The 10,157-nt window shown below is 40.1% G+C and overlaps 2 protein-coding genes across 2 annotated transcripts; one reads left to right on the plus strand and one right to left on the minus strand.

The window, feature by feature from the left end:
- Nucleotides 1-368: 368 nt before the first annotated feature.
- Rnf113a (ring finger protein 113A) lies at nt 369-1,653 on the minus strand. The gene has a single exon (XM_046420957.2). It carries the CDS (start codon nt 1,460-1,462, stop codon nt 431-433), a length of 1,032 nt encoding a protein of 343 aa, XP_046276913.1. The 5' UTR covers nt 1,463-1,653; the 3' UTR covers nt 369-430.
- Nucleotides 1,654-1,672: 19 nt separating this feature from the next.
- On the plus strand, nt 1,673-5,753 carry Ndufa1 (NADH:ubiquinone oxidoreductase subunit A1). Its single transcript, XM_046420958.2, has 3 exons — nt 1,673-1,882; nt 2,824-2,913; nt 5,580-5,753. The coding sequence occupies exons 1-3, from the start codon at nt 1,781-1,783 to the stop codon at nt 5,598-5,600; spliced, it is 213 nt and encodes a 70-aa protein (XP_046276914.1). The 5' UTR covers nt 1,673-1,780; the 3' UTR covers nt 5,601-5,753.
- Nucleotides 5,754-10,157: the final 4,404 nt, after the last annotated feature.

Raw genomic sequence — 10,157 nt, forward strand, 5'->3', positions numbered from 1 at the left:
GGGCAAGGACCATACTGAGGACATGCTCCCTAACCCTAACCCCAACACTTTGGTTTGGGTGTATTTTCAAGTAGTTCTGGCTCCCAAGAGAGATAATGCATCAGAGTACTTTGTAAACTATAATGTGATAAAGAAATGCGATATAATAAATAGGCTTTCATCACAGCTTTGTGTTACTTCAAAATTCTAGCTCTTTTCTCGAACTTCTCCCATCCCCTTAATTTTTAGTCAAGGTTTCTGAAAACACAGGTGAAATGTTTATCCCAGTGCTAAAAATCTTCATAATACTCACCTTGAAGCTTTTAAACCAGGACCCTATCTCAACACCCACCTTTTCTGTCACTTTCCCTGAAAAGAAAGGACACGAATTAAGATTTTCAAAAGAGCAACAAAATATTTATTTTGAGATTTGAGAATTATGGAAAACCATCTAGGTAATGGGAATTGGACCCTCATCAGGCTCTTCTGGGAAATCCGTAGCACCACCCTCTACTGCAGCTCGCTGCTTTTCCAGTTTAGCAATCAATTCTTTCGCTGGATTGAAGACGCCATTGGTCTGCTGGTCACAGACATAGCAGCGCGGGGTGGTGCGGAAATGCTGCAGTGCACATCTCTCGCAGAAATAATGCCTGCACTTGGTGACAACTGGGTTTTGGAAGGTCTGGCGGCAGATGAAACACTTGAATGGTATTTCCTCATCATCACTTCCTACTTCGTAGTTTTCATCCTCATAGACACCATAGCGACCCTCATCAAGCTCACGTTCGATCTGCCACCCGTGCTTGTAATCTGAACGATCATGGAGGAATTTGCAGCTGTCTCCGAAGCCGCAGAAGCCAGTCTCCTTGTAGTCCTTACAGATATCGGGCTGGTAATCCCAGCGCACGGTGGCACGGAGATGCTCAGGGGCTCGGATGGGGCCCTTCCTCACCATCCCAGAGGAAGCATTGCCCATAGACGTATCTTTGGGCTTCATGTATTTCTGATAATTATTGATTCCCCGATAGATCTTGTCATCTTCCTTGCCCCTCAGCTCCTCCTGGATCTTCTGGCTGCGCTCAAAAATGGCTTGTGCGTCACGTTCCTTCTCTGTGTCTAGCTCATAGACGGCTGTCGCCCCCATATCCTCTGGCCCCACTGGTTTCGCCGAGCGAGTGGACTTGTAGACCACGCCGAGACTCTGAGGCTCATTCTCCTCCTCCTCATCACTACTCAAGTCGCCGTAGGCCGCCTTCTGTTTACCACTGCCGCGGGTCTTCTGTATCATTGGATTGTGGGCCACACGCTTCTTTTCCGGTCGGACCACAGTGTTGCCTTCGTCACTGCTGCTGCTGCTTTCCCCGGGCTCCGGGTCGCAGATCCGGCGTTTTCGCCGGCCTGCTGCCCCTTTCCGCACAGGCTTTTTGAAGAGGAAGGTGCACACTTGGTCTGCCGACTTTCCTGGAGAAAGTTGCTCTGCCATTTTAGAGTCCCGAGCTCCGAAACTGCTGTGGCTGGTGGGTTGCACGGAGTTCTTCACGTCACTGAGCGTCTTACGCTCTGCGGTGAGTCGGAACTGAAAAACCAGAGGGAAGAACCTCGAGAGAGCGATAGTGACAGAAGGCTAGTGCGCGAGCCCCTGACACTCTTGAGCCTTGGCGGACTCCGTCGCTTCTTCCGGAGGAAGACAGGGCACCGCCCCTCTCGCGGGGTGCCGCGGGGTTTCCTGGGAAAGAAGCCGAAACCGGTCACCTCTAAGGAGCCTAAGGGGTAGGGATTTGGTTTAGATAACCGTGCCGAAATGTGGTTCGAAATTCTTCCAGGACTCGGTATAATGGGCGTGTGCTTGCTTGTCCCGGGAGTGGCCACTGCCTACATCCACAGGTTCACTAACGGGGGCAAGGTAAGGCTACTTCCCCCAACCGGGGAACGACTCCACGGACCGCGGTCCCAAAACAGCGGTGGGATAGGGAGATTGTTAGGATATGGAGTCTCTCTCCGAGGTGGGAGATACCAAGGCTGACCCTCCTCTTTCTTGGTGTTGCCTAAAAGTGGAGGCTTGCGGAATGCACATCTTGCTTTAGTTAGAAATAGATAGTTCCTGGAGGGAGAAGAGAGTGCCATAGGGCAGAGTAGCCTATCTGGTGCTGGAAAGATAGAGATGAAAGAGGTAGGTAGGTCAAAATTCCTAGGCAGAGCGGAGAGGCGTTTGTCATGTTCCCATTCCTTTAGACCTCCAATTGTTTTGGTCGATTTTGGTTTTTGTTTCTCATGTTCACATCTCTGTAGCTTCTTAATTTTTTCCCTACCCATAGTCCCCTCCCTCCGCCATGAAGGTTTTATCCCCCACTTTGCTTTGCAAGCCTTTAGGGAATCACATTAGGATTTTCATTTTTTCCTCGTTCTAGTCCTTCACAACATCTTTAAGTACACTCGGAATATATATAGATTTGTTTTTTGGTTTCGTGATTGTCTTTCACCCGTGAAGTACCAGGTTCTGGTGTTGTATGTCAATTTGGCTTTAGTTTAATTAACTAATTAAGTAAATTTTTAGCGATACTGAGTATTGAATCCAGGGGTGCTCTACCACTGAGCTACATCCCCAGTCCTTCCTATTTTTAATTTTAAGATAGGGTCTTGGCAAGTTGCCCACGCTGTCTTTGAACTTTCAAACCGCCCGCCTCAGCCTCCTGAGTCGCTGGGATTATAGGTTTGCCCAACTAATTTGGCTTTTATTTCAGTGATGATTCCATTTTTCTAGCATAGCACTTATTAAAAGTTGTATGATCCATCTGTTGGGTCACTTATCTTTACAAATTGCAATAACGTTTGTCTTATTTGAAGGAAAAAAGGGTTGCCCATTTTCACTATCAGTGGAGTTTGATGGAAAGAGATAGACGCATATCTGGAGTTAATCGCTATTATAAATCAAAGGTAAGATGTTTCTGATGCTAACCATCTGCCAGGCTTGAGGGGAGCTCTGGAACTTAATTTGCATTTTCTTGTCTACTAGTGAGGCAAGCAATCTTTTATGTATTTAATGATTTTTTTTTAAATACTATAGATTGAACCCAGGGGCATTCCTTTTTTAAATTTTGAAACAGGGTGTCTCTGAGTTGCTGAGGCTGGTTTTGAACTTGGTGATCCTCCTGTCACAGTTTCCCAGATCACTGGGATTAAAGGCCTGCACCATGAAGCACGGCTCTACTTAATGATCTTCTGTATTCCTTATTCTGTGGATTGTTTACTTATATCCTTTGCCTATTGGATTTGTCTTTTTTATTTATAGTAGTTCTATATGTACTCTGGATTTTAATTATTTTTTTTAAGAGAGAGAGAGAGAGAATTTTTTTTAATATTTATTTTTTAGTTTTCAGCGGACACAACATCTTTGTTTGTATGTGTTGCCGAGGATCGAACTCGAACCCGGCCGTACGCATGCCAGGCGAGCGCGCTACCGCTTGAGCCACATCCCCAGCCCCTGAATTTTTTTTAATATTTATTTTTCAGTTTTTCAGTGGACACAACATCTTTATTTTATGTGGTACTGAGGATCGAACCCAGCGCCCCGTGCATGCCAGGCGAGCGCATTACCGCTTGAGCCACATCCCCAGCCACTGGATTTTAATTATTTAAAAATTTTATGTATGGGCTGGGATTGTGGCTCAGCGTTAGAGCACTTGCCTAGCATGTGCAGGGCCCTGGGTTCGATCCTCAGCACCACATACAAATAAATAAATAAAAATAAACGTATATAAAAAAAGGAAAACAGCATTCTTATAAAAAATTTTTATGTATGGTGAATATTTTTCCCAGTCTTCTTTTTCACTTTGTGATATTTTTCATCAGATAGTAGTTTTTAATTTTGATGTTTAGTTTATCATTCTGTATTCTGGGTTTTACATTTTCTGTAACAAATGCCTTTTCTACCCAAGATTATAAGCATATATAATTTCCAAATACTGTTACAGTTTCTTTTTTTTTTCCCTCATGTCCTTATTTGATCCAGCTACTGGTCATTTGGGAATATAATGTGAGCAAGGATTTAACTTTTTTCCAGGAGATAGTCAGTTGTTACTGTCATTAATTTATAAAACAGTTTATTTTTATTTGTAATACCATTCTAGTAAACTAAATTTCCATATATACATGGGCCTGTTTCCTGAATTTGCTCTTCTGTATTCCACTGGTCTGCCAGTTGGCATACTAATAACTTACTTAAAGAATTGTTGTAATTCTGTGTTTGATTGAATCATATTAAACTGCTTTTTTCTGTAAGTCAAAATGACCAAGTAGTAGTATTTTCATATGGCTCAACCTAATAGTATGTTCATATAACTTATAGGAGTAGTTTTTCCTAATAATTCTTTTTAAAAATTTTAGATACTTTTTAATATTTATTCCTTGCTCATTTATTCTTCACAGGGAACCTAGGTAAATATTATTCTCATTTTGTAGATGAAAAACAGAGGGTCAGAGCAAATTAAATTACTCACTGTAGGTGATCTGCCTCTCAATATACTGCTATTTGAGATAACAGAAGTTAGATAGAGTAGTCCTCCCTTATCTGCAGTTTCACTTTCCATATGTCAGTTACCTCCATCAACTGTGATCTGAAATGGAAAACTCCAGAAATAAAGTTATAAAATGTTAAATGCTTTTATTATAATTATTTTTATTAGTTACTATTAAACTCTTACTGTGCCTAATTTATAAATTAAATTTTATCACAGGAATGTATATATAGGAAGAAACAGTATGTACATTTGTGGTTTCAGGCATCCACTGGTGGTTTTGGAATGGATCCCTAATAGATAAGGGGGGATAGCTGTGTCTACTTGTCTAGAGCTGTGTTTCTCAAAGTTTGGTCTAAGAATAACCATCAAGATCATCTGGCATGTGAAATAGGATTAAGATTTCTGAGAGGTAGCTCCTAGAAGTATACTATTTTGTCTTCTCTCAAGGCAATTCTTCCAGTAGTAGTAAACAAAATACCTAGAAGAAATGTCGTCACTGAATAATCTTTTAATTTATAGATGCTGAAGTATTTGGTTGTGACTCTTGAAAAATAGTGTTGTGCTTACAGGGCAAGGATTTTGGAGTTGGGGGTCCTTGTACTTGAATTCTAGTTCTGCTACTTCCTTACTGACTTAAGCAAGTGATTTTTTTAACCTCTTTGAGCCTCTATTTCCTCATCTGAAAAAAAATGGAATGAGGATAATAGTATGTACCTCAAGTTGGCTGTTACTTTATGAAGCAGATTTTACCCTATTATCCTCTGACTCAGAGAGTGCTTTGTGTAAGAATTGAGGTGTTAAAAATAGTTTCTTGACTTTAGTTCTGATTGCAGGGAGGGAAGGGTCTTTTCATGTAAAGTAATGTTTGCTGCTATCAGAAAAGGAAAAGTAGAAATCATTACAGATTATTCTTCTATGGTGATTATAAAATTCATTGCATTTCAATTCCATATTGTTGCAGGATATGAAAACACTTGTTTTAATAAGAGAGAATGCCATTCTGTGACAGTGGAAATAAAGTACATGGTACATCTTTGATGGGAACAGAATTCTCACATTCTCTTTTTTTAAACTGTTTTTCAGGGTTTGGAGAACATTGATTAAGGAAGCATTTTCCTGATTGATGGAAAAAACTCAGTATGGTCATCTACCCCTGCTAGAAGGTTATTTGATATATTATGAAGCATGCAGTGTGTTATGTAATACATAATCAAAATAAAATGAAAACCCAAATAAAATGAAAAAGAAAAATACAAAGGCATTTCTTTCTTTAATATATACTATACAAGTTCAAGCGGTCTACCCAGTGTAGCTTTATCACTTTTAAAAACAAAAAAAAGCAAAACCAGGAAGCAGCTAAGCCTTGTACAATTATAGAAATAATGTACACCAAGCACTATCTCTGTACCTAGAACCTAATACATCATGAATGGTATTACAATTATCATTTTAATAGGTATTAATATATTTTTAAAAAACATTTCTTCATGGGCTGGGGTTGTGGCTCAGAGGTAGAGTGCTCGCCTACCGTGCGTGAGGCACCAGGTTTGATCTTCAGCACCACATAAAAATAAAATAAAGATATTATGTCCACCTATAACTAAAAAAATAAATATTTTAAAATAAACATTTCTTCAGAGATTGCTAGGATAATGCAGAAAACAAACTTTTTTCCCCTAGTTCCTTTTCTGGGTGGATCCTGCAGTATTTAAAATTTTATTTAGGTGCCTAGGGAGGTAGCTCAGTGGTAGATCACTCGTTAGGAAGTACAAGGTCCTGGGTTAAATCTTTTGCATGGTAGGAAAATAAAATTACAGTTAAGATAGGTTGAAACTCGGGCTGGGGTTGTGGCTCAGTGGTAGAGCGATCGCCTTGCATGTGCGAGACCTGGGTTCGATCCTCAGCACCTCATAAAAATGAATAAGTGAAATAAAGGTATTGTGTCCAACTACAACTAAAAAATAATAAAAAAAAAGTTGAAACTGATATCACACCTTCAGCTTTCATTCATTTTGTATAGTATCTATCACAGTATATGCATAAGTGTTGATTTTTGTTTTAGGATAGAGCAGTATCAACAATCATTTGTTTTATTCAAATGAGTGTAGTGATCCCTTGAAAGAGTTGCATGGGTTTTTTTTAATATTTATTTTTTAGGTGTAGATGGACACAATGCCTTTATTTTATTTACTTATTTTTATGTGGTGCTGAGGACCAAACCTAGGGCCTTGCCCTTGCTAAGCGAGCACTCTACTGCTGAGCCACAATCCCAGCCCATCATATTTTAACATTAAAGGTAACCAAATAATATGAAGAGCTGACACAGTGAAGACAATGCTGCTCTATATGTATACAAAAACAGGTGACATCAGGACTTCTAGGTGAGAACACCAGTTCTTTGTTTTATTGTGGTACCAGGGACAGTAACCAGGGCCTTGTGAATGCTAGGCAAGTGCTGTATCACTGAGTCACATCCCCAATTCACTAAGTTGTTTTTGTTTGTTTGTTTGTTTTTGGTACTGGGGATTGAACCCAGGGGTGCTCAACCACTGAGCCACATCCCCAGCCCTTTTTTGTATTTTATGTAAAGACAGGGTTTCACTGAGTTGCATAGGGCCTCACTAAGTTGCTGAGCCTGGCTTTGAACTCACGATCTTCCTGCCTCAGCCTCCAGAGGCACTGGGAATATAGGTGTATACCATGGTGCCTGAATTGAGGAGATCTTAAACACACATATGCTGTGTGATATCCACCCACCTCATTTTACAGGGCAGGAGTTACAGAAGGAAGGAGGTTATATTCACACTTGGTCTTTATTGTGTCACCCTGTGATGGTACAGCAGTGACCTTTTACAGTTCAAGGAAAGCCTCCCCCCATCCTAATGACAATTTTTTTTTTGTACTGGAGGTTGAACTTGGGGGCACTCAACCACTGAGCCACATCCCCAGCCCTGTTTTGTATTTTATTTAGAGACAAGGTCTCACTGAGTTGCTTAGCGCCTTTCCATTGCTCTGGCTGGCTTTGAACTTCGGATCCTCCTGTGTTAGCCTCCCAAACTGCTGGGATTACAGGCATGTGCCACTACACCCGGCCCTAATGACAAATTTAATGTAACTGCTAGTCATTATATAGTGTCTCACAGGCCTCATTTGATTGGCTGTTGTGATAGCTATTGCTGGAAAGGAAGAAAGAGGGCAGGCAGTACATATAGGGAATTGTGGATATAAAAGATTTATAGCATTATTAAATCACTAAATCTATTGCTTTTCAAGTCTGTTAGTTCTCCACTTTGCCTCTAGGTGGGGATCATCCACTAAATATATCTCCTTAGAGGCTACAAAATGAGAAACAGGAGTTGTTCAGATTCAATGTTAGAATCCAAATTCTTTACCTCCCCTTTTGAAAGCATCTTCTGTGAAGTTGATCTTTATTTTATTTGTTTTTTTTTTTAATGGTACTGGGAATTGAACCCAGTGCCTCATATATGATAGGCAAACATTCTACCATTGAAATACATTCCAGCCCTGAGTCTGGGAATGAACTAGATTAAAACAGAAACTAGATTATTAGATTTTGATTGATTCTTTTTTTTTCCAGTGCTAGTGATTGAACTCGGGGCTTTGCACATGTGAGGTAAGTGCTCTACCAGTGAGAAAACACCCCCAATTCTTTTTTATGGTACTTTGAGTTGAATCCAGGGGCATTCTACCACTGAGCTATATCCCCAATCATGCTGAAACTGGCTTTGAACTCGCAATCCTCCAGCCTCAGCCTCCCAAGCCTTTGGGATTATAGGCATGTGCCACCATGTCCAGCTCCTTTTTATTTTTTATTGTGAGGGTCTCACTAAGGTGCTGAGGGTCTTGATAAATTGCTGAGGCTGGCCTCAAACTTGTGATTCTCTTGCCTCCCAAGTTGCAGGGATTATAGGCATTAGCCATTGCACCTGGTTCCCAGTCCTTTTCTTAAATTTTATTTTTAGATAATTGTCACTAAATTACTTAAGCTGGCCTCAAACTTGGAATCATTCTGCATCAGCCTCCTCAGATTACAGGTGTGTACCATCATACCCTGCTTGATTCTTTTTTAAAAATATTTTTTAGTTGTTGATGGACCTTTATTTTATTTATTTCTATGTGGTGATGTGGTGCTGAGGATTGAACCCAGTGCCTCATACATGCTAGGCAAGCACTCTACCACTGAGTTACAACCCCAGACCCCAAGCTTCATTCTTTCTTTTCTTTTTCTTTTTTGGTGCTGGGGATTAAATCCAGGGCCTTGTGCATGTGAGGCAAGCACTCTACCAATTGAGCTATATCCCCAGCTCCCAGCTTGATTCTTTTCACATATAGTTAAAAGGGTTTTCTGATAGCCGTTTTGACAGTTGTGGCCTGGCTGCTAATCTCAGATCCGTCTGTCACCTGCTATGGCCTGTTGAAATGTTGCATTGGAAATGTTGTTATTCGTTTTTTTTTTTTTTTTCGTTATCCCTAATTTTTTAAAAATAGATGCCATATTCACATAGTTTAAAAAATCCAATGATATAAGATATGCAGTGAAAAGACTTATAATCTCCTGCCCAGCACCGCCCAATCATCACACCTCCCTAAAGGGTGTCTTTATGCACATATAAATATGCAGTGGTAGTATCTCACACTGTTCATCTTCATGCCACTTGTTCTGAAGAATGCTGATTTTTTAAAATTACAGCTACTAAGCTGTCACAGTATAATTATTTCTAGGGTCAAACGAAATAGTCAATAGGAAAAGACTTTGAAGAACATTAGAAGAAGCTGTATCACTCAGAAGAGAGAGGAAGATAATGACCCTGTCCTTTGGGAAATGTTTTTTTTTTTTTTTTTTTTTTTAATTTTGTTTTATTTTGGTACTGCAGATTGAATTTAGGTTCTTAACCACTGAGCCACATCCCAACCACTTTTACTTTTTGAGACAGGGTCTCACTAAGTTGCTGACACCAGTCTTGAACTTGGTGATCTTCCTGCCTTAAACTTCATGAATTGATTATAGGTATGTGCCACTATGCCTGGCTGGGAAATGTTTTAAAATAAGATGTGAAAAAGAAACTTATAGAATCAATAGTTCAAACTTAGAAGGACCTATTAGGTACTTATTTAGTCTGAATTGATTACTCAGATGAGTCAACAAAGGTTCAGAGATGCAAAGTGATCGATCACTTGCGAGTGGCAGAACTCGGACTGAAATTCTGGTGTGCTTTCTTTGTTAACCAAAATTGTTTTTAAAATATTCATTTTTTTAGTTACAGGTGGACACAATATCTTTATTTATTTATTTTTTAGTTGTAGTTGGACACAATATCTTTATTTTATTTTTATGTGGTGCTGAGGATTAAACCAGGGCCTCGCACGTGCTAGGTGAGCGCTCTACCACTGAGGCACAATCCCAGCCCACAATATCTTTATTTTTATTTTTATGTGGTGCTGAAGATTGAACTCAGTGCCTCAGGCATGCTAGGTGAGCACTCTACCTCTGAGCCACAATCCCAGCCCCAACCCAAAATTTTATTTGTTTATTTCTTGCATATGAAGTACTCTTGGATTACATCCTTGTTGGGATTCTTTGCTAATGGTCCTCAACCACTATACAACTGCAAACAAACACTTTATGGGGTTTTCTCTTGT

The sequence above is a fragment of the Marmota monax genome, unplaced genomic scaffold, assembly GCF_021218885.2.
Source record: "Marmota monax isolate L192 unplaced genomic scaffold, Marmota_monax_Labrador192_F-V1.1 WCK01_AAM20220418_F8-fsc00155, whole genome shotgun sequence".
Classification (NCBI taxonomy): Eukaryota; Metazoa; Chordata; class Mammalia; order Rodentia; family Sciuridae; genus Marmota; species Marmota monax.